The sequence below is a fragment of the Cervus canadensis genome, chromosome 13 (assembly GCF_019320065.1).
Source record: "Cervus canadensis isolate Bull #8, Minnesota chromosome 13, ASM1932006v1, whole genome shotgun sequence".
Classification (NCBI taxonomy): domain Eukaryota; kingdom Metazoa; phylum Chordata; class Mammalia; order Artiodactyla; family Cervidae; genus Cervus; species Cervus canadensis.
The window spans coordinates 59,711,911-59,737,651 of NC_057398.1; the positions used below are offsets into that span (position 1 = coordinate 59,711,911).

Consider the following 25,741-nt stretch of genomic DNA (forward strand, 5'->3'; position numbering starts at 1 on the left):
CATGGGATTAAAAGCTTAAGAGTATGCACTTTGAGGGCACCAGTATAGTTTCGGGGATCTCAAAAATATGAAAATTTTTACACGCAGTTGTGACATTAGAAAAGACAAAAAAGCTGATAAAGACACATGTTCCTTTAGGAACTGCAATGTACCTCACAAGTTTTATGGCATAGACAGCACCACTTCTCCGAGCCACTGAAAGCTCAGACTTTACATATTAGCCAAGTAACCTACCTGAGAGCAGACCTTCCATAAATCATTAAAATCCACATTCCTCTTTGCAGGAACAGCACCAACGGAAGAATCCCTCCTCCTCAATTTTAGATCAACTCAGATCAGTCCTTTCCCACACTCCCGGGCCCATCACTTTTACACTAACATCTTTATGATGCCTTTTCTGTGCCTGTATGGAAGGTCCTATATGAATTAGCTCAGTCACTGTGAGGAGACTTGACTCCTGGATGTCTTGTGTGCTGACCACTAACTGCCCTGCACATGCCATATTTGCTTGCTTAGGATTTGCAGTGCGTGTGTGTGTGCTCAGTCGTGTCAGGCTCTGTGACTCTGTGGACTGTAGCCCACCAGGCTCCATAGTCCTTGGGATTTTTCAGGCAAGAATACTGGAGTGGATTGCCGTTTCCTCCTCCAGGGGACCTTCCCAACTCAGGGACTGAACCTGCGTCTCCAGCATTGCAGGCAGATTCTCTACTTGCTGAGCCAGCGGGATTTACATTAACAGTGCTAAATCAGCTGACACTAGCCCCACCTAATCTTAGCTAGTATCTTTTTTCTACAACCGTGACTTCCATGTCTTCATCTAGAATGAAATTTAATTTTCCCTGATCATAATCTCTTTCATTGGAAGTCTTTCATTCTCTCACCACTTTCCTGCCATCTTTTGTTGCTGTTCAGTGGCTAAATAGTGTCTGACTCTTTGCGACCCCATGAACAGCAGCAGCACGCCAGGATTCCCTGTCCTCCACTATCTCCCAGAGTTTGCGCAAACTCATGTCCATTGAGTTGGTGATGTCATCTAACCATCTCATCCTCTGTAGTCCCCTGTTTCTCCTGCTCTCAATCTTTCCCAGCATCAGGGTCTTTTCCAATGAGCTAGCTTTTCGCATCAGGTGGCCAAAGTATTGGCACTTGTTAGGCCCTGCCATAAGATCTCAAGGACATTCCTGCACAAGCTCAACTCAAGCATGACATTCAATTACCCTCTCTCTGTCCCAACTGCAGCTTCCAGATCAACCTATCACCTTCGCTGAGGAGCTGGGCATCTGATCAGCTGAATTTTTGTCCCATTCTCTGTCACCATCCTGGTACCAACATGTCCACCCTGATGACCCTCACAGTTCTGACCCCTATTGCAACTACTTTTACCTTTAAGTCAGTCCAACATATGATTTAAATGACTACATCACCGAGAACTGCTCCAACTCCAAAATCTTAATTTCAGCCTTTGACAACAACTTCCTATCTTCACAATTTCCACTCCTTTTAAGTCATCGACCTGCTTTACCTTCTCTCCAGTCCCTAGAATCCTTGCATCCTTCTCTGCTTGCCTGGTAATCCATTACAATCTTACAATTTCAACTGCTTTGCCATTTTATGTTTCTCTTCCCTTTGTGTGTCAGACCCATTTAATTACATCTTCAATCCTGAATCAAGCCAAGGCTGTATTCTCTTGCTCTTGTTCCCTCCCAGTACTGAGGGTTAAGGAAGAAACTCATAAAACTGTACCAACCAGGTCCGTTATAAAGATTTATAATCTCTGCAATCCCTGAAACACACCTCCATGTCTTTCTCCTCCACAGTACTCCTTCCTGACTCCACTATCACAGAGAAAGAAGTCTCTCTTCTCTATTGGGTCTACTATGTCCTAGACACTATGTACGTATACTCCTGACTTCTATGGGACTAGCAACCATCTCCATTCTTCCAATCTTTAAATGCTTTCTCTGTCAACTCCCTTCTCTAACAAGCATGCTCAAGCTTCTAAAATCCTAGAGAAAAAAATGAAGCACTGAATATCTTTTCCTCCATTTAGCCTTAATCCTTAATCACTTCATTTCTCTGCTCTACTTCATCATCAAACTTTTGAAAAACATTCTGAACTTGCTGCCTCTAATCTCTGATCTTTTAATTTCTCAGTTCCTGCAATCTGTCTCCCCACCACAACCTAACTTTGCAAATGATATTCTACAACCAAAACCAACACCATTTCCCAATCACACCATATGTGTCCCTTTAGCTCTTCATTTCCTATCCTGTTCCCTTAAAAAGCTAATGTTACCCAGCATTTCAGTTCTGGCTTTTCTTTAGAGATATCCTTTCAATGGAAAATCTTATCAATTCTTATCTTTCAATTACCACAGAAGTGTTGTGGTTTCCAAATGCTTTTTTCTAGCCCTTTCTTCTTTCTTAAATTCCAAAGGGGTACTCCCAACTGTTTCCTGAGCCCCTGTATTCAGATACCCACAAGAATCTCAAAAGAAACATATTTAATCATTCTAATTATTCCTCACACTATGCACCAGCATATATGCTTCCCTCACTCATTCCCTTTCAATTTAAAATATTACCAGCCACCCAACTGTCAAAATTAGAAAGCCATCTCTCTTCTTTAATTTTCTATATCTAATCAGATACCAATCCTCATCGTTTTAGGATGGCTTATGAATTGCTTTTCAAATAGTCTCTTAGCATGTACTCACTCTGGCTGAATCTCTGCTTCTTTTGCTGGATACCTTCCCTGATCTCCAGTCCACTTTTCGTATTAGCTATTACTGTTATCTTTCTAAACCATGGATCTGACCAAATCACTCTCTGCTTAAAGCTCTTTAGTTTTTCTCCTCTCCTTCAGAATCAGGTATTAACCTATCTTTTTTTTTTTTTTTAATTAATTTATTTATTTTTTAACCTTTCTTTAGTCTTATATCCTTCTTGTTCATCTCAAGTACCTGAGACCATCTAGTTAGCTATCTTCTATTTTCCTACAGAACTGTGCTTCCACTCAGGAGATGAAGTTTGCCTGGACTACTACTATTCCCAAGGCATAAAACTTAAAACATTTCAAGGCAATAAAGAAATGTCAAATCACAGTATAAAAACCCATTCATTTTCCAAAGTGACTTAAGATTCTTGAAAATATAGTCAGACTTGTATCCAGAAGCTAATTTACCACTAAATATATTCAATATTCTATATAATCAAAACAGAAACAATACGAATTCCACAAGAGCACAACCAGCACACGTTTCAGAAATAATCTCATTTCTGTGACACGCATTAGTTAAAACTAACCTGCCAGTGCTGGGTGACAGCGTTCCACACTCCCACTTTCCCTGTATGACTCGTGGCCACCAACTGGTTACCAATAAAGAAGAGAGCATCGACAGGAACACCAAGGCTGAACACTCCTAAAATGATAATAAAAAAACGGAGGTTAAGCAATCACCAGATTTCAATTAATCAAAACTCGGCCTAAAAACATCTTAAAGGTGTCTCATTTCTACAAATTATGTGCCAGACATTTTGGGAACCAGAAATAAGAAATTTTAAGCTCTTAAACAGCAGGTAAAAGTTTGCCCCAGGTAATCTCACTCTGATTGAACAGCTTGTTATCTGAAGCTGTGGCTCCCAAACCTAGCTGTAGTTATTCAGTGGCTCAGGCGTGTCCAACTCTACAACCCCATGGACTGCAGCACGCCAGGTTTCCCTGTCCTTCACCATCTCCCAGAGCTTGCAAAAACACATGTCCATTGAGTCAGTGATGCCATCCACCCATCTCATCGTCTGTCATCCCGTTCTCCTGCCTTCAATCTTTCCCAGCATCAGGGTCTTTTCTAATGAGTTGGCTCTTCACATCAAGTGGCCAAGGTATTGGAGCTTCAATATCAGTCCTTCCAATGAATATTCAGGGTTGATTTCTTTTAGGATTGACTGGTTTGATCTCCTTGCTGTCCAAGGGACTCTCAGGAGTCTTCTCCAGTACCACAGTTCAAAAGCAACAATTCTTCGGTGCTCAGCCTTTTTTATTGTTCAGCCCTCACATCAGTACATGACTATTGGAAAAACCATAGCTGACCATCAAAAAAACTGGGTAGATTTAAAGTGAACATAATAAAATAGTAAGGATCCTGGGATTATGCTAGACCCACTAAATGAGAAAACCCACTGCCTTTGTATAAAATCCATAGAAGCTTTAGCTGCAGCCTGCTCACAGACCCGATATTTGAGAATCACTGATCTGAAGACACAGACTTGGCGACCCAACTATCCACAATGTATCTAGAAATCTGAAAATAAGCAAACAAGAAAAATGAAACAGCGAGTAGTCATGCTGTGTTCAAAGTAAACATTCAGGCCTTTATCAGAGCTTATCTTAAACCTCTCATCTGCCAGTATTGCAGATTTCAATTTAATTCACTCCAAAGACACTATACTAGGCCATGGGATTAAAATACATGAAATGATGGTTAAACAACAAGGATTTACTGTATAGCACAAGGAACTAAATTCAATATCTTGGCAGTAACCTATAATGGAAAAGAATGAAAAACAAAAAATTATATACAGAGGACTGCCCAATACTCCAGTGGTTAAGAATCCACCTGCCAATGCATGGGATATAGGCTGGATCACGGGTCCAGGAGGATTCCACATGCCGTGGAGCAACTAAACCCACGCACCACAACTACTGAGCCCAACGGCCCTAGAGCCCATGCTCTGCAACAAGGGAAACCACCAAAAACAAGAAACCAGCACATCACAAGGAAAAATAGCCCCTGCCCGCTGCAGCTAGAGAAAGCCCGCATGCAGCAACAAAGACCCAGCAGAGCCAAAAGTAATTTTTTAAAAAAGAATATATACATCTCATCTATCTCTGAATTCCTCTGCCGTACAACCGAAGCTAACACAATACTGTAAATCAACTACACTTCAGTAAAAAAGCAAACACATGAGAAAATAGTATCTTACTAGGTACTTGTGATTTAAAAGAAGAAAAAAACCCACAACCAATTATAACATAATGCAACAAAAGGATGCACACAGTAACAACCAGAAGAATAAAAGAGAGTAGGAAAAGAGTTTTCAGAATATTTCTTAGGAAAGAAGCCCTCTGAGTTGGGTTTTTAAAAAGGTGAAAACAAGTTCCTCAAACCGGGGGATTTGGAATGGGTAAGCCCAGGGAATCCGAGAAAAGGGAAGAGGAGACACAGGTGAGGAAGGACCTTGTAAGAAGAGCTCACGTTAATAGCAAAAGAGCCACAACTGCCCGGCTAACCTCGGTCTTGTCCGTGTAGCACCGCACAGCTGTCCTCTGTAGCTGAGCGCTACACCTGCAGTCAGGAAGATTCTGTGCTGGAATCCTGGCTCTGAAAGTACCTTCACCACTTTTCGGGTTACTTATCTGATCGATAAAACAGGGTCTACGCTCAAGGTCTCAAGGCTCATTTTCACCTTAAAAATGTTATAATCCAATTTTAACATTTAAATAGTATTATCTTAAAAAATAGTATTGTCTTAATTATTTGAAAAGTATCTTATGAAAAGTATCTTTTTATTTAACCATAAGTCTCATTATAGAATAAGTCTAAATAAGTCTCATTTAGAAGACCATTTTATGTGGATCTTTAGCTGTTTCAGGTATCAGATTTTTTTTTTTTTTATTTTTAAAAAGGTACCTAATATGTGACAACAAGAACAATTTTCTCAGCATCTAGTTGAGAAAAACAAGGATTCACAAGACTTTGAAGAACTCATGGGGAGAAACAAAACTATTAAATGTAACTGCAACGTGTTAAAAGCATAAGCCAGAAAAGGTAACTGATTTCTTCTGAATTTTATATCAATGAGGGATATTTCTCTTTCTGTTCAGAACTGTACTATATATGAGACCAGGCCAGTGGCAATAAACAACACCTTGAAAATTCTCAACCAATCTTGAAAAAGCCAGGCATCTCGCAAGGAATGAAAATGATATAAGCTTGACAAAAATGAAAAACAAACCCGGAAAGTATGGCCAGGAATGTCTTCCTTATACACACCTTAACTTTTACGTACTTATAAATACATATTTATACACATGAATAGATCACCTGAGCCCAACCTGTCAACCAGAAAAACCAGAGCAAAACAAAACAAAGCCTGCACACAAAAGCTAAACTGGTTGAGAAATAAACTCGCCACTTCAAAGCAGTGTAATCATTTCACATGCAATTTCAGGGATTCTCATGTATGAGTATTTTAATTTTGATGCTAGACAATTTTTCAGAACACGTTAAGATACCTATATTCACTAATACAGGCTATGTGAAAGGTAGAAATAAAAACAGGAAAACTAGCAAACACTGATTACTTGAGAGAAGAGTGAGATTCTGGGAAATCAAGAAAGACATTCTGAACCATCTCAAGAAATTTAAAGTGTCACGCCTGACCCTTGCTTAGACTCAACAACCCAGACCGTTATCCACAAAGAAGACACTGTAAATAATGACAAGTTCCTGTCTTAAGGGAGCCTCCTGGTAAAACACTGCTTATAGCAGCAAGCCAGCAGTACTGTCTGATGTAAGTTATAATGAAGGGATTCAGCCTCTAAGGGAGCTCTATCATGGATACACCAGTTCTCAAGTTTTCTTTGGATGGTTTTGTCAAGTTCTGAAGAATATTTGTAACAACAAATGATCTCTTTTACAGGGTGTGAACAAATTACTATGTATTATCTCAGTAAGTAGCTAGCAAGTCAGCCTTTGGGGGAAAAAAAAAGCAAGGCATAAAATCTTCACTTATTGGCATGTTACAAGTGGCAACTTGAAAAAACAAACTAAAATCACAATTGATCTCCTTTCTATATAATTACAAGTATATTATAATTTCAAAACATTCTAAGTTTTTTCCCCGAAGTTTTAGGGCGGACTTTCACTAACAGTCATGATGGATAACATGACATCAGACTATTTCTCACTATAAACAACAATAACAAAAGCCTGGCCAAAATACATGAGACAACCGTTTTTAGACATTGGACAACAGGCAGCAGGAGACTTGAAAGCCAGTAAATACACAAGATAAGCCCCATGATCAAACTGGCTTTCTGTATAAGCCTTCCTGACAACAGGGAGGTGAAACTCAAGGGAAAACCAAATGATGGTTTTTCTCAACTGAGAAAGCTGAGATCAGAGGCCAGAGCTGTTGAGGAAGCTAGAATTTACGAATAAGATATAAGAAAGAAGGGAAATGCACCAGGGTGGGTGTGAGGATGGCACAGAATTTTAGAGGGGTTTCCCTAGTTTCCCTCTGCCTTGGCTGAGGCCAGGCTGCACCTGGGCTGGCCTGAGAATCCATAGGAATAAAAAAGAGGGGCTGCAGCAGGCCTGGGAGCTGAGTGGAGATAGTAGAGGTCACTTGCGGGTGAATTCAATAGTTCCAGCTCAGTAAGTGTGAAGAGTCTTTCACTCTTCAGGCATTCTGTGAAGATTTCAAAGTGACAATACTTAACACACCCTGAGCAGGAGCCATGCCCTAAAATAAAATATAAAGCTGAGAAAGGGTACCTGTCCTTAACAAAGCAAACGAACAACAAGCTTAGCAGAATAAACGTCCTCTGGTAATTTAACTGCCTGCTGGAACAAAACTCACATCTTAAAAGCACCATTAATCCACACTCCCTGCATAACGGATCATGCAACGCCCAGCATATATCACAAGTTCCTAGACATGTGGAAAAGCAAGGAACCGTAACTCAGAATAAAGCAGATGATTCAAACAATAGATTTAGCAGACAAAAACTAGTAAAACAGCTATAATGAATATGTGGAGTTTAATTAAAAAACAGGACATAGTGAGTGAACAGACTAGAAAAATCTCAGCAGAGAAACAAACTAAAATAAAAATTTAAAAAGGCAATCTTAGAGCTGAAAAGGCCAACATTTCAAATAAAAAGCTTATCATATGGGCTCCACTACAGACTAAATGAATACCACAGCAAAATGGCAAAAGACAGTAAGATACTGATCTAAACTGAAGGATGGGGAGGAAAGAAACTGGAAAAAAACTAGTGCTCCAATGGCCTCTAGGCAAATATAAAGCGGCATAACATGAAACTGAATCTCCAAAAGAGGAAGAGAGAAGAGGGAATGAGGGAGGGATAATATGGAAAGAGAAATGGGGGAGGGGAAGTGGGGGAGGAAGACAGAAGACTCCCCTCCCACAATGGTGTCAACCAAAAATGTCTCTAGACATTTCCATAGGCCCGAGGGACATTATCCCAAGTTGCAAACCACTAATCCAATCTACGTACAGATTAGATTAGATCTATGTAATCTAATCTATTACAAATCAGTAACAGGATGACAATCTCATAAAAAGAGGGTAATGATTTTTAAAAGATGTGTCTCAAAAAAATAGTACAAATGGCCAATAAGGATATGAAAAGATGTTTAATACCATTAGTCATTAGGGAAATGCAATCAAACCCAACATTAAAATCATTGTATATCCACTAGAATGGCTCAAATTAAGACAATGAAAAAGTGTTGGAAAGGGTGTGGAGCAACCAGAACTCTCATATACTGCTAGTACAAATGTAAAATGATTTAACCACGTGCAAGACAGTTTTACATTTTCTCATAACATTAAGCATGCACTTTTCATACATCCCAGAAATTCCACACCAAGATATTTAATTTTTAAAATGTCCATATAAAGAGTTCTACTTAAATGTTTACAGTAGCTTTATTCCTAGCATCCCCAAATTGAAAGTAAACCAAATGTCTATCAACAGATGAACAGATAAACCAATTCTGGCACATTAACTCAATGGAATACTACTCAGCAATAAAAAGGGATACACCACTAAAACACTCAACAACATGGATGCATCTCAAAAGCATTATGTTGAACGAAAGAAGCCAGACTCAAAAGAAGACATACTACGTAATTTCACTCATATGAAATTACAGACAAAAGAAATCTAAAAAAAAAAAACAAAAAGTCTAAATGGCTGTGTAAACAATGGGGTTTCTGCTGAACATCTGCTTTCCTTTCAAGAACCTGGAGTTTTGGTACAGGCTAGGCGGAGGGTACTTCAGTGACTAGCCTCTAGTAATAAACTTGGGTACCAAGTCTCTAGTGATCTTCCCTGAGACATCTCACAAGGCAGTCAGAATCCACTGCTAGGGGAATTTTTAAGCAAATACCACTGGAAGGTACCTCCTGAAAGCCTGCACCTGGTTTCCACTGAACTTCTCCCCCACTTGCCATGAAGTGATGGGAGCAGACACCACCATAGGTCTTTTCTCTTGTCAGTTTTGCTTTGCATGCTTTCACTATAAGACACCATAGCTCCAAGTATCTATGTGCTGAGTCCCCCAGGTCCTTCTGGCAAATCACTGAACCTGGGAATATCTTGAGGAACAGACACAGAAATAGAGGAATGAAGCCCAAAGACTAAGCCCTGGGGCATGCCAACATTTTAAAATTCGGCAAATAAGGAAGAACTATCAAAAGGAACTGAGAAAAAACAAAGAGCGAGGATAAAAATCATGATAATGAAGTGTTCCAGATGCCAAAGGAAGAAAGTCTTCAAAAGGAAAAGAGTAATCAAATCAACTATATCAAATGACAGTTCTAATCAGATGAAGACTATGAACTGGAACCTAGGATTTAGCAGAGTACAGATCCATGGGTGGCACTAACAGAAGTGGTTGTAGACAGTGCTTAGGGACATGATTAGAGCAACTTCAAATCATGAAGAGAGGAGGAAGACATAGAAACAAGATCAGATACGGATAATGTGCTAGGATTTCTGGGTAACTTTAAAGCTCCACCAGAGAGAGGTCAGAGGTTAAGACTACTGTTCTGGGTGTGCACACATTTCTTTCTCTGCACTACACCTGGCTATTCAGGAGAGTAATGCCAATTTGGCCTGGGCTGTAGTTTCTTCAGGTAGGTAAAGCAAAGGGAGAAAGAGAAGAAAATAGAGGCTCTATGCTAGAGTGACTGTAAACAGAGAATCCAAGCCTGATGGAATGGGAAGCAATGAGTCAAGATCCCAGTGGAGTTAAAGAATTTCTGAGTTAGAAAATTAGAGTTAGTAATTTCAAAGGAACGAAGGGTAGTAATCCAAAGGGCAGCTGAGCACTACATCAAGTGTAAGTCCAGAAGGAATGAAATCCGAAATCCGGGCAGGTGCAGCGGTGGGGAGATGGGGAGGATGGGGCATGGAGACAGAAGGAAAGAGAAATGGTCTAGAACAATGATTCCCCAAGCATGGTCTGGGAATCCTCACCGGTCTGTGGAAACCCTCCGGAAGCCTGAAGTCAAGACGATTTTCATTGCCTTTAAAAATAAAAACCTCTCATTATCTCAAGAATGTGCAGACAAGGAGTTCTCCAGAGGCTCCATGACGTGAGGTCACCACTGAGACAACGGCACCTGCACGTGTATTCTTCTGTTTTCTAGAGTGCTTTATGGTGGCAAGCTGGGGGTACAACTGAGTTTCCCAAGACTAACTTAATTTTGGCCCAAATACTTCCACTATCTTTAATAGCTGTCTTCAGTTATAACTGCTGTAATTATTTTAGAATACAAGTTTTCCTTCAGCCTACAAAGAAATACAAGAAAAACGTACACTTTGCTATTCTGCAATGTTAGTTTTTAAAATGTTATAAAAATCTTTCTACATTTTTAAATTTTACCTACAACTGTTAAATATTTTGTTCTGAAATAAATTTATTTTTAATACATTTTTATTGTACTTAACTTGCCTGCTCAATCCATATAAATCCAACAGAGCTGACAAATATAAATATGACCTAGAGGAGTTCTTTGATTCATGGAAAGAAGGACTCTAAAGAAACTGGGCAAAACTGCATATAAAAATTTTAAATAACAACTTTTCCCCCAATTTATACATGTTAATAACTTGCCTTATTGTGCCTAAGCAACAAAACCTTTTTGAACAGTATTATAAAGCCAGTTGTGGGTTCTTTCAGACCAAATACTCGAGAGTTTAAGGAAGTATTTTAAATGAAGATAGGAAAAACTTTTGAAAAGCCATGAACTATTACAGAACTTCAAACTAGAAATGACAAAGCCACTGAACCTTCCTCCTGGGCAGGGTATGGCACTGCTCTAGCGAGAGGAGGGCACACCATCGCTGGGAGACTAGGAAAGCCTGGACAGATGGCAATGCTGCATGCCTGCAAGATGAACGTCAGCAAAGGAAACCACAATGCTGGCCCTTTTCAGTGACCCAGTAAATCCTCAAATTAAAGACTGGCGCAGACAGTACCTGGTCTGCAGAACTGCATTTCTCTCTTACAAATACACAGATGTAGCTGCACCTCGTGTTTTGTTTTTCTTCATCTAGTACCAGCCTCAACCAATCATTAAAGATCTTTTATATGAATTCAGTTCAGTTCAGTCACTCAGTCGTGTCTGACTCTTTGCGAACCCATGAATCACAGCACGCCGGGCCTCCCTGTCCATCACAAACTCCCGGAGTTTACTCAAACTCATGCCCATCGAGTCAGTGATGCCATCCAGCCATCTCATCCTCTGTCATCCCCTTCTCCTCCTGCCCTCAATCCTTCCTGGTATCAGGATCTTTTCAAACGAGTCAACTCTTCGCATGAGGTAGCCAAAGTATTGGAGTTTCAGCCTCAGCATCAGTCCTTCCAATGAACACCCAGGACTGATCTCCTTTAGCATGGACTGGTGGAATCTTCCTGAGCAGTCAATGGGAACTCTCATGAAGTACTTCTCCATACACACACAGTTCAAACTAGCATCAATTTTTCCGGCACTCAGCTTTCCTTCATCAGTCCAACTCTCACGTCACATAACATGACCAACTGGTAAACCACACACCATCTACCTTTTGGCCAAAATGGTTAAAGTCCTCTGCTAAATCTACATTACCCCTAATGATTAATCTACAGCCAACACATCTGCAGATGGAGCCCCAAAAGTAAAGTCTGACACTGTTTCCCACTGTTTCCCACCTATTTCCCGATGGGCATACGTACAAAAAGTCAACTCTCACCTCCTCCCCATCAAAGGCCTTTTTAGTTGGCCTCTTCACTTATCTGGCCATCCGGTAGGTGCACGCATTCTGAGAATCCCCGCATCTTGATTCCAGCTTGTGACTCTTCCGTCCCCAGCGTTCTCTCAAGATTGGTTATATGCATCTCAGATTAAATAGAGCGAACTAATACCCCCACACCATTTCTCCAGAACGCAGTACTGTGATACAAATACACGTGTGCACTGAAAACAAAGGTAAAACTTACGAATCTCATGCTTTATCCTAGAACATCTGTGTTGATCTTTGCAATAACGATGCAAAGCAATGTTGGGTAAAAACCGCACACACCTTAGCATGAATCAAAGGAGTGGCAGTAAACTATACTGGTAATGATTAAATTCTTCTCTGCCACATTTTCAAGGAAAGAAAACAGTTTAAGAATTTCCTAGATGAAGCAATCTGTGTAAGAATTTTTACTAAGTCTCAATTTCGAAGGTATGTCTTCTAAATATTCTATGTGACTAAGTCCTCTCTCTGTGTCGGGAAGCACCTTCCCAACTGCTGGATCTGAGAGGAAATCAGCTGTTCCTTTCACACGGGACCATTTTCATTGCACAGGATGACTTACAACTATGGTAATTCAGTTTTGGGTATCTGGTAGACTTCCCCCAAAAAGTGGAACAGAGCAAATTTGTTATTTCAGTGATACAAGCTCAATGCTTCAAGTGAAAATCAGGAATCTGGAAAATGTTTTCTGCCACAGTAAGTATGAAAACTTCCTAACACACTGGAGTTCACAGATGTGATCAGTGGTTATAATAATAAATGTGATTTTTTAAAATGTACTGACAATGAAAGGTATCAACATTTTGAAGATTTTACATGACTCAGTAAACCAGCACTTAAAAAATGACCAATGCATGATGTTATACAAAATTATATAAGAACAAAAAGACCCATTCAAAGTACAAAACTGACTGACTTTAATTTAACAGAGTATGATCTATACGAACAGAGTTTATCAATATGATTTCAAAATTTGGGGACAGGAGCAAACAATATCCACAATTATCTAAAAAGACTATATAAAAATGTTTTTTCCAACTATATATCTGTGTGAAGCCAAACTCTTCACTAAGTTCAACCAGAAGAACAAATTCAGTCACAGGAGACTGAATGCACAGGTTCAATTAAACATAAAAGAGGTTTACAAAACGGTAAACCACTGCCACTCTTCCCATTTTGGAGACAGTTATTTTTTACTAAAATTATTCATGTTACCATGTAATGGGTTTTTATTGTTATTTTTTAAATTAAGTTATCAGAATGTCAGTATTAACTCCTATTATGATAAATATCAATAGATATAACCTATACATACAAAAACAATTAATGGTCCTGAATGACTTAAGAAAGTAAAGTAGATTTAGAAGAGATTGAAAAGCTTGAGAACTTCAGGTCTAGAAGCAACAAGTGGGGGGACAAAGAAAGTTATTTACCCCATCTTCAGCCCCGTGGTATGAAAGAGGTGGAGAGAATGCAGCCACCAAACAGGATTCGGGAAGGGCACCTTCTCACAGAGCAGGCTAGTCAGTTTGTTTGCCTCTTTACCAGATCATTCCTCTCACACTGAGCAGTCTCACTGTTACCGGACACTGAACAGAAGATGCACCAGCTCTAGCTAACTAATAACTAGTCCAAGTTAATTTTGATATTTATGGGCAATCCCTCTTAAACTTCAGAATATTACATGCAACAGCATAAATAACATTTTCCTACCGATTTCGCTTCCACTTCCTCCGTCTTGGACACTCCATAAGATGATGCTACTCTCTGAGGCAACAGCCACCATTTTGTCCTTGTCCCCGTGTGGACCCCCGACCACTTTTGCATTTAAAGCTACTCGTTCTATAGTCCAGTCCAAATATGGGCTTGTAAACACTTGTTGCCATCCTGATGATTCTTTGATTCTGTTGAATATAAACAGACACATAAATAAGACTCAGCAGTACTTAGCAAAGAGAACATGAATGAATTTACCAAAATAAGTTTAGTCACAGCTATTTATCTATGTATTTACTAAAAAATAAAATACACATAAACTACTTAAAAAGAGACTAGAGGTCTATACTCCTCCAAAGAATAAGTTAGGAAAGTTCTCCGAACTATAGACTTAGAAACTTAAAAAAAAAAAACAAAGGTAGTATCTTTTTACATTTTACACAAAAAGTGGTACTTTGCCATTATTTGTGAATGGAAATAGTCAACAAAAATCAATTTCAGGAGAATTAATATTCCTATTAGTTACTAATCAGTTATTAAATTACTATGATTAGCTGAGGATCAATCATTTTTTGATACTTCAGATGACAGTCTATTAAGACAAACTAAGATAAGGGTATATGATACCTGGTATATGACACCTTGGCATTATCAAGTGAATGAAATGTGACCTTTGGAAACCACTTACTGAGGACTGGATTTTTTAAAGGTTTCACACAAAATGAAAAAAAAAATGTCATGAGCCTATTCCTTCTCCATAAGTAAAGGTTTCTTATCATGATTCAGATTTAGTTGACTGAATAAAAATGCTTTAATATATAACTGTTGATAAACATATTTGTAAATTTTTAATAACTTTTGCTGTCCTAACTGAATTGAAGTCTTTCAGACATGCATTATTTTGTGGGGTTACACATTAAGCCTTTGAATATTTAAAACCTACACAGTTAAGCAATCATGACAATAAACAACCTGAACTTTAACGATGAAATATTTATTTTTAAAGTTACACAAAACATGTGACAGAAACAAAATTGTGAAGAATCTCTTTGCCTTACCCAAAGACAATAAATATGAGTAAGTGCTCCTTTAAATACTACTACCTGACATAATAACCACAAAAATCAAATTTAAGTGTTCATAAATGATGACCACCTAACAACCTATATAAAAATACTTTAGCTTTATTTTTGTTTAAAATGTAAGCTAAATACAACTATAATCCACAGAAATACACAATTCAACCCTCTTATTAATTCCAAGAATTAATGATTTCCTTAAACTTAAAGGCAATATATAGAAAAATCTAACATGGTTTTCCTAGGCAATATATGGTCTGTAATTACCCACTTCAGCCACCAGATGGGATTCATGTGTCAAAATACAAAAATGAAAATAATTGTCCAATAAACCCTAAATACTGACAAGACACTGAGAAATTAAACCTAGATGCTCTTGAGGACTGGCAGACAGGACACAGAGCAGGGATTGCCAGCACTTCAAGAATGAAGATAATCTGCCAATACGTGCATGCAGACATATACTAGGCACTAGGCTCACAGACTTCAAAAAAGGGATGCTGTATTGATTTAATGAGGTGAATGATGTAATCTTATGACCACTGAGTAATAAAATAATAAAACTAAATATGATCTGAGCTTTCACAAAAACTGTACTTCTAAGTCATTTTTCTCTAGAGAAATTAGGGTATTGTAAAACAAAAAGATGACAACCATAAAACAATCAGGACAGCATATTTGAGAGTGATTATAACAATTACATAATTTAACTCAACGAGATGTGTGAATTTACTACTTTTTAAGTTAAAATTAAGTACAAAGAAGAAGCAATATTTGCTTTACATTTTTCCATACATGTAAATTCACAATTTTAAATGTGTAAAAACACAGAACAAGCTCTGGTATTCCAACAACCCATCTCTTTATTCCTGCATAATGAAACAACACTCTGAAATCGCGACAGCTATGCAAAGAATATGGTTAACTTTCAAATTAAGATCATGAAAGATACAGTGGAAGGTATATGCTCTCAAATTTTTGAAACTTACTGTAAATATACTGTAACCAAATTGTATGAGAATTGATAAATATGTCAAAAGAACATAGAATCTAAAATGACAATAAGAGCATGTTGTTCTTGTCTAACATGTTATTAGACACTAAGTCGTGTCTGAATCTTTAACAACCCCATGGCCTATAGCCTGCCAGGCTCCTCTGTCCATGAGATTTCCCAGACAGGAATTCTGGAGTGGGTTGCCGTTTCCTTCTCCAGGGTATCTTCCTGATCCAGGAATGGTACCCATGTCTCCTGCATTGGCAGGCAGATTATTGCTGAGCCACCAGGAAAGCCCAATATAAACATATGTACAGATAATTACCTTAAAGGTAAATGGATTAAATGCTTCAACCAAATGGCACAGACTGGCAGAATGGATTAAAAAAAAAAAAGACCTATATATATGTGTGCTGTTTACAAGAGTTCCACTTCGTATCCAGGGATACAAACAGACTGAAAGTGAAATGTAAAAGGGTTTTCAATGAAAATGGCAATCAAAAGAAAGCTGCAGTAGTAATACTCATATCAGACAAAATAGACTAAAATAAAGACTGTTACAAGAGACAAAGAAGGACACTACATAATGAACAAAGGATCAAACCAAGAAGATACAACGAGTGTAAATATATATGCACCCAACATAGGAGCAATTCAATAAATAAAGCAAATGTTAACAGCCATGAAAGGAGAAATTAACAGTAACACAGTAATAGGAAAACTTTACCACCACAACTGTATCAATGGACAGGTCATCAGACAGAAAATTAATAAGGAAACACAGGTCTTACATGACACATTAGATCATTAGATGTTCTTAAAAAAATATTTATAGAACATTCCATCCAAAAGCAGCAGAATACACATTTTTCTCAAGTGCACATAGAAGATTCTCCAGGACAGATCACATGCAGGCCATAAAGAAAGCTTTGTTAAATTTAAGAAAATTTAAATACTATCAAGTATCATTTTGACCAATGCTATGAGATTAGAAATTAATTATAAACAAAAAGCTGTTAAAAAAAAACAATAGAGGTTAAATGGATCATTGAAGAAATCAAAGAGGAAATCAAAACGTACCTAGAAACAAATGATAACAAAAACACAATCTGAAACCTACAGGACACAGCAAAAGCACTTTTTTTGTTGTTTTTTTGTTTGTTTTAAAAGCACTTTTAAGAGAGAAGCTTACAGCAATACAATCTTACCTCAGAAAACAAGAAAAATCTCAAATAAACACCATAACCTTACACCTAAAGAATTAAAGAAAGAAGAAAACAAAACCCAAACTTACTGGAAGAAAAGAAATTATACATATCAGCAGAAATGAATGAAACAGAGACAAAACAATAGAAAAGATCAATGAAACTAAAAGCTGATTCTTTGAGAAGATAAAATTGATAAACCTTTAGCTAGACTCCTCAAGCAAAAAAGAGGGCTCAAATGGATAAATTGAGAAGTGAAAATGTTACAAGGAACAGCACAGAAATACAAAGGATAATGGACTACTAGAAGCAACTATATGCCAATAAAACACCTAGAAGAAACGTTTAAATTCTTAGAAAGGCACCACCTTCTAAGGCTAAACCAGAAAGAAATGAAAAATATGAACAGACCAATCACAAACACTGAAACTGAAATTTAAAAACTTCCAACAAACAAAAGTCCAGGACCAGATGGCTTCACAGGTAAATTCTATCAAACATTTAGAGAAAAGTTATTACTGATCTGTCTAAAACCATTCCCAAAAACTGCAGAGAAAGGAACACTCACAAACACATTCTATAGGGCCACCATTACCCTAATACTAAAACCAGACAGAAGTAACACTCAAAAAGAAAATTACAGAGCAGTATAACTAATGATGAAGCCAGGCTTTAACAGTCCATGAACCGTGAACTTCCAGATGTTCAAGCTGGATCTAGTAAAGGCAGAGGAACCAGAGATCAAATTGCCAACATCCACTGGATCATAAAAAAAGCAAGAGAGTTCCAGCAAAACACCCACTTCTGCTTTACTGACTATGCCAAAGCCTTTGACTGTGTGTGGATCACAACAAATTGTGGAAAATTCTTCAAGAGATGGGAATACCAGACCACCTTAACTGTCTCCTGAGAAATCTGTATGCAAGTCAAGATGCAACAATTAGAACTAGACATGGAACAACAGACTTAGTTGTTGATCAACAACAACTTCCAAATTAGGGAAGGAGCATGTCAAGGCTGTATGTTGTCACCCTGCTTATTTAACTTATATGCAAAGTACATCATGAGAAATGCCAGGCTGGATGAAGCACAAGCTGGAATCAAGATTGCCAGGGGAAATAACAATACATCAGATACACAGATGATACCAACATTATGGCAGAAAGTGAAGAACTAAAGAACTCCTTGATGAAAGTGAAAGAGGAGAGTGAAAAATTTCGCGTAAAACTCAACACTGAAAAAACTAACATCATGTCATCCAGTCCCATCACTTCATGGCAACTAGATGGGGAAACAATGGAAATAGTGACAGACTATTTTTTTGGCGGGGGGGGTTCCGAAAAAATCAAAAAAAAGTGCAGATAGGCTGGCGCCGATGAATAGAGCAGCTTGTCCTTGAAGAAAGTTATGACACAACTAGATGCATATAAAAAGCGCGCTGTGAAATCATGGCGGATTGCAGTGTCAATGTGGCCAAAACCCACTAACATTACTGTAAATTAATTAGACTGGCCAACTAAGTGAAAAGTATGCGGGGAGGCTTTTGCCACTGCAATGGAAACCCACCACAAACAAAAAACCCACAGGAAGGGAGAATTTAGGTCTCGGCAAACCAAGACACTGATCAATAGGATTAATCTCCATCATACAAACAACGCATGTAGCTCGCAATAGTAAAAAAAAAAAAAACATCAATACAAAAAAGGCGTGGGATGGTCTAACACATTTCTCCAAAGAGACATACAGATGACCAAGAGGCCTGTGAAAAGAGGCTCAACATCATTAATTATTAGAGAAATGCAAAAACTACAATGAGCTATCACCTCACACTAGGCAGAATGGCCATCATCAAAAAGTCTACAAACAATAAATGCTGGAGAAGATGTGGAAACAAAGGGAACTCTCCTACACTTGTTGGTGGGAATATAAACTGGTATATCGTACAGAGAACAGTATGGAGATTCCTTAAAAACCTAAATATAGTACTACCATAGGATTCAGCAATTCCACATCTAGGCATGTATCTGAAGAAAACCATACTTTGAAAAGATGTATGCACCTCAGTGTTCATCTGCAGCAGATGTGGCACATATATAGAATGAAATATTACTCAGGCATAAAAAATGAAATAATGCCAGTAGCAGCAACACAGAGGTACCTAGAGATAATCATACTAACTGAAGTAAAACAAAGACAAATATATCACATATGTATAATTTTTTAAAAAAGATACAAACGAACTCATTACAAAACAAAAACAGACTTTGAAAACAAACTTATGGTTACCGAAGGGGAAATGCAGGGTGGAGAGATAAACTAGGAGTTTAACACATACACACTACTACATACAAAATAGATAATTAACAAGGATCTACCATAAAGCACAGGGAAATCTACCCAATATTCTGCAAAGACCTGTAAGTGAAAAGAATCTAAAAAAGAATGTATATATGTATACATATGACTGAATCACTGAAAAATTGATGCTTTTGAACTGTGGTGTTGGAGAAGACTCTTGAGAGTCCCTTGGACTGCAAGGAGATCCAGCCAGTCCATCCTAAAGGAGATCAGTCCTGGGTGTTCATTGGAAGGACTGATGCTGAGGCTGAAACTCCAATACTTTGGCCACCTTATGCGAAGAGTTGACTCATTGGAAAAGACCCTGATGCTGGGAGGGATTAGGGGCAGGAGGAGAAGGGGACGACAGAGGATGAGATGGCTGGATGGCATCACCGACTTGATGTACATGAGTTTGAGTAAACTCAGGGAGTTGGTGATGGACAGGGAGGCCTGGCGTGCTGTGATTCATGGGGTCGCAAAGAGTTGGACACGACTGAGCGACTGAACTGAACTGATGACTGAATCACTTTGCTGTACACCTAAATCTAACACAACACTGTAAATCAACTGTACACTCCAGTTTAAAACTTTAAAAAAAGGTCCTGTCTCGATGGCTTCCCAGGTGGCTCAGATGGTAAAGTGTCTGCTTGCAATGCAAGAGACCTGGGTTCGATCCCTGGGTTGGGAAGATCCCCTGGAGAAGGAAATGGCTACCCACTCCAGGATTCTTGCCTGGAAAATCCCATGGACGGAGGAGCCTGGTAGGCTACAGTCCATGGGGTCACAAACAGTAGGACATGACTGAGCAACTTCACTTTCACTTTCTTTCCTGTCTCGATAGAAGTCTTGTAGCAACTAAAATCCACAGTAGAAGAGTAATATTTGCCTCCAGGTTGACATCTGTCCTTTCCATCTGAACTATGGAACTCCTCGCCAAGTGTGGTAGGCAGAATAATGGCTCCCCAAACATGTCCTTGTCTAAATTCCTGAAAATGGTAAAAGTGTTATCTTACATGGCAAAGGGGCTTTGCAGATGTGATTAAGTTCAAGAGCTGGAGGGACCATCCAGGTGCCTGGAATGTAACACTAAGGTCCTCATAAGCAGGTAGACAAGTGGGAGGCAGGAGAGAGATCTGAAGCTGCTACGCTGCTGGTTTTGAAACGTGAAAAAGGCAACATGATTAAAGGAACACAGATGCCCTTTTGAAGTTGGGAAAGACAAAGAAACTTGCTGGAGCCTCCAGAAGGAACACAGACCTGCCAATATCTTGATTTTAGCCCAGCAAGATCCAATTTGGAATTTTCTGAACTCCAGAACTGAGTGATAGAAAACTGTGTTGTTTTATCATACTAAATGTATGGTAATTTGTTATAGCAACAGGAAGAAACTAATACACCAAGTCACCTACATTATTTTCATTTTATACTTCTCAGCCAAAACTTTGTTGTTCAGTTGATGTTAGTTGCTTCCACACCACTCCACTCCCTTAGGAACAGAAACCACAACATGAGGAGGGGTAGCTCTCAGACTGAGCCCAGCCCACTGCCTGTCCCACTGAATCAAAGAATTATTAATAATGTTGTTGGAACTAACACTACTTACTTACACCAGAGACCAGGAACATGGTGTTTATTCTGGTGCATTCTTAGGAATCTACTATGTGCCTGGGACATGAGAAGCACTGGGATGGAGAGAGTTGAGAATTCTGTCATTTCTTTCCCCAGGATGACCTAGGGAATTTCTCCAACCTGGTTTCCTCATTAGTAAAATAGGGATGATGAGATCCATGCCACAGGTTGTTGTGATAATTAAATAAGAACAAGAGACTTCAGGGTTATAGGCCTGGCATAAACTAACAGCTGAATAAGTCCTAACTGGAAAGTTCAATTCATTTCTCAATATTCAGAAGCCATTTTTATGGAACTGGATGGTTTCCCAATATTTTCTCATCAGGAGCCTCTAGAGCCGAGTCATCTTATTTTGAAGAGCTCTCCCTTTTTCCCACATCTCCCCATTCCTTTCCCAACTCCCAAATACATAATTTCTGCTCAGTGCTGAAATGATTTGCCAACCAGACTCTCAGATTTCCCTTTGCCCATTTTCCTTCAAGAGATGGACCCCAGACAGAAAAAGGGTTCTGGGGGTTGGTAGGGAGACTCTGCAACTAAAAACACAAATGTGGTTTGAGGAGGGTACCACAAGAACGCAGAAATACAAGCACACGATGCTTCTTTCCTAAAGGTCCAGATGAAGGAGCTACATTTGTTAGGGTGACTTTGCTTGCCTAAGTTATTTTTTTTTAAACACTATATATTAGCACAAAATCCCTCACTGGCTTGTTTTCTACTGGACTTTTCTCAATATAACTTTCACTGTTTTCTTTCCAACACCTCACTACCAGGCTAATTAGAAAGGAAGCTGATTCTACCTCTCAAAGGTTAAATTATGAAGCCAAACACATACACAAGTTTTTCTCTTTAACACATAAGAATATTTCATCTTATTTCTCTTCCATCTAACACAACACACAAAAATCCTCCAATCTCCTATTTCTAATTCTCACCAGCTAATAAAAGGAATGATTAAGAAGATCAACACACAAATAGGCCTATGGAATAGGATTAAGAGCCCAGAAATAAGTAAGCACATATAGTCAACTAATGTTTGATAAGGTAGCCAAGAACACTAAATGAAGAAAAGGGAGCTTCTTCAATAAATGGTGCCTGGAAAAGTGGATATTTAAACAGAAAAGAATTAAATTTGACCCATACTGGCTTCCCTAGTGGCTCAGATAGTAAACAATCTGCAATGCAAGTGATGCAGGTTCAATTTCCAGGTCAGGAAGTTCCCCTGGAGAAGGGAATGGCAAATCACTCCAGTATTCTTGCCTGGGAAATCCCATGGACAAAGAAGCCTGGAAGGCTACAGTCCATGGGGTCCCAAAAAGTTGGACAGAACTGAGTGACTAACACTTTCACTTTCACTTTATACTACTCACAAAAATAAACTCAAAATTGACTGAATACCTAAAACCATGAAGCTCCTAGAAGAAAACATAGGGAAAAAGCTCCTTGACATGAGTCGTGGTAATGACTGTTTTCAAAATCACACATAAAGCACAAGCAATAAAATCAGAAATAAACAAATGGGACTACCTTGCACTAAAAACCATCTGCACAGAAAAAGAAACTATCAAAGTGAAAAAAACAACCAGTGGAATAGGAAAAAATATTTGCAAACCATATATCTGACAAGGTGTAAAAATGCAAATAAAGAACTCAACTCAATAGCAAAAAAACAAATAATCCACCTAAAAAATGGGCCAAAGACTTGAATAGACATTTTCCCAAAGAAGATATACAAATAGCCAACATGTACAAGGAAAGATCCTCAGCATCAATTGTCAATAGGGAAATGCAAATTAAAACCACAGTAAGGTATCACTTCATACCTGTTGCAACGGCCATCATGAAAAGACAAGAGATGGATGCATGTATGTATGGCTGAGTCCCTTTGCTGTCCATGTGAAACTATCACATTGCCAATTAGCTATATTTCAAAACAAAATAAAAAATAATTTATTTTACAAAATAAAAAGTTAAAAAAAAAGACAATAAACACTGGTGTAGATGTGGAGAAAAGGGAACCTTTGTCACTGTTGGTGGGACTATGGAAAACAATATGGTGTTTGCTCAAAAAAATTAAGTACAGATCTACCCTATGATAACGCAATTTAAATTCTGGGAATATATTCAAAGAAAACAAAAACACTAGCCTGAAAAGTTCTGCACTCCCATGCTGACAGCAGCATTATTTACAATAGCCAAGTGTCCGACAATAGGGGGAAAAAGTATAAAATTAGATGCAATTATACAAAAATAAATATAAAGCAAGATGAAGGTTTTCAAATTCAATGAGAAAGGATGGTTTATGTAATAATCAGAACATAATTAGCCACTCATATGGAAGAAAATAGATTCCTAAATCTAGTATCTTATACAAGAAGTAAATTTTACATGCATTAAGAATCTAAAGTGGAGGGCTTCCCTGGTGGCTCGGTGGTAAAGAATCCCCCGGCCAAAGCAGGAGACACAGGTTTGATCCCTGATCTGGGAAGATCCCACATCCCGTGGAGCCACAACTAGTGAGCCCACAGGCTGCAACTCCGGAAGCCTGCTCACCCCAGAGCCTGGGTTCTGAAACAAGGCAGGCCACGGGCACAGGGAAGCCAGGGAGCAGCCACAAGCCAGGGGCAGCCCTCACTCACCAGTCAGAGAAAAGCAAGCCAGGGATGAAGACCCAGCACGGCCAAAGTAAATAAATAGACACAGTTATAGTTTTAAAAATCTAAAGAGGAATATCAATCCCAAAAGGGTAATAATCTGCACAAATACTCTTTCGATAATTCAAGTAACATGCGGTAAACTGAGCAAGAGAACAAACGTAAAAGTGAAGCATGACAATGCAGACAAAATGCCCAAAGAACTATGGACAGAGTTTGTAGTACTGCATAGGAGGCAGGGACCAAAGCCATCCCAAAGAGAAAGAAATGGAGGGCGGCAAAGCGGTTGTCTGAGGAGGTTTACAAACACCTAAGGAAAGAAAATGGCAACCCACTCTGGTACTCCTGCCTGGAAGATCCTATGGACAGAGAACCCTGGTAGGCTACAGTCCATGGGGTCGTAAAGAGTCGGACATGACTGAGCAACTTCACTTTCATGGAAAGAAAAGAAGGGAAAGGCAAGGGAGAAACATAAAGATATATCCAACTGAATGCGGAGTTACAGAGAACAGCAAGAAGAGATAGGCCTTCTTAACTGAACAATGAAAAGAAATAGAGGAAAACAATAGAAGGGGAAAGACTAGAGATCTCTTCAAGAAAATTGGAGGTATCAAGGGAACATTTCATACAAGGATGGGCATGATAAAGGACAGAAACAGTAAGGACCTAAGAGAAGCAGAAGACATTAAGAAGAGGTGGCAATACATAGAAGAACTACACAAAACAGTCTTAATGACCTGGACAATCACAATGGTGTGGTAACTCACCCAGCAGCAGACACCCTGGAACATGAAGTCAAGTGGCTCTTAGGAAGAATTACCACAAAACACCTAGGGCAGTGACAGAATTCCAGCTGAGCTATTTAAAATGCTAAGAGATGATGCTGTTAAACTGCTGCACTCAATGTCAGCATATTTGGAAAACTCCACATGACCACAGGACTAGCAAAGGTCAGTTTTCATTCCAGTCACATAGAAGGGAAATGTCAAAGAATGTTGAAAACTATCATACAATTGCACTCATTCCATATGCTAGCATTTTGAGCTCATTATGCTCAAAATTCTTCACGCGAGCCTTCAGCAGTTCATGAACTGAGAAATTCCAGATGTATAAGCTGGATTTAGAGAAGGCAGCGGAACCAGAAATCAAATTGCCAATATCTATTGGATCAAAGAGAAAACAAGCGAACTCCAGAAAAATACCTACTGCTTCACTGACTACTTGGAAGCCTCTGTGTGGATCACAAAAAACTGCGAAATTCTTAAAGAGTTGGGAATATTAGACAACCTTACCTATCCCCTGAGAAACCTGTATATGGGTCAAGAAGCAATAGTTAGAACTGGACATGGAACAATGCACTGGTTCCAGACTAGGAAAGGAGTGCATCAAGGCCATATAATGTCATACTGTGTATTTAACTTCTATGCAGAGCACATCATGTGAAATGCCAGACTGGAATCAAGATTGCCAGGAGAAATACCAACAACCTCTGCAGATTTGCAGATGATCCCACTTCAGTGGCAGAAACTGAAAAGTAACTAAAAAGCATCTTGATGAAGGTGAAAAGAGGAGATTCAAAAGGCAGGCTTAAAACTCAACATTGAAAAAACTAACATCATGGCATTTGGTCTCATCACTTCATGGCAAACAGAAGCGGGGAAAGTGAAAATACGGGCAGATTCTCTTTTTCCGGGTTCCGAAATGACTGAGAGCTGTGACTGCAGCCATGAAATTAAAAGATGCTTGCTCCTTAGAAGGAAAGCGATGACAAATCTACATAGCATATTAAAAAGCAGAAGACATCACTCTGCCGACAAAGGTCCATTTAATCCAAGGTATGGTTTTTTCAGTAGTCATGTACAGATGTGAGAGTTGGACCGTAAAGAAAGCTGAGCACCAAAGAATTGATGGTTTTGAGCTGTGGTGTTGGAGAAGACTACTGAGAGTCCCTTGGACTGCAAGGAGATCCAGCCAGTCCATCCTAAAGGAGATCAGTCCTGAATACTCATTGGAAGGACTGATGC

At 38.9% G+C, this 25,741-nt stretch overlaps 1 protein-coding gene across 2 annotated transcripts in view; it reads right to left on the minus strand.

Moving 5' to 3' along the window:
• Nucleotides 1-25,741, minus strand: part of KCTD3 (potassium channel tetramerization domain containing 3) — a 62,650-nt gene that overhangs the window by 20,190 nt on the left and 16,719 nt on the right. For both annotated transcript variants that reach the window (XM_043484772.1, XM_043484773.1), the window contains exons 9-10: nt 13,814-14,004; nt 3,307-3,422 (exon numbers count right to left, since the gene is read on the minus strand). In XM_043484772.1, the coding sequence (XP_043340707.1) occupies nt 3,307-3,422; nt 13,814-14,004 (307 nt within the window). The remainder of the gene's footprint in view (nt 1-3,306; nt 3,423-13,813; nt 14,005-25,741) is intronic.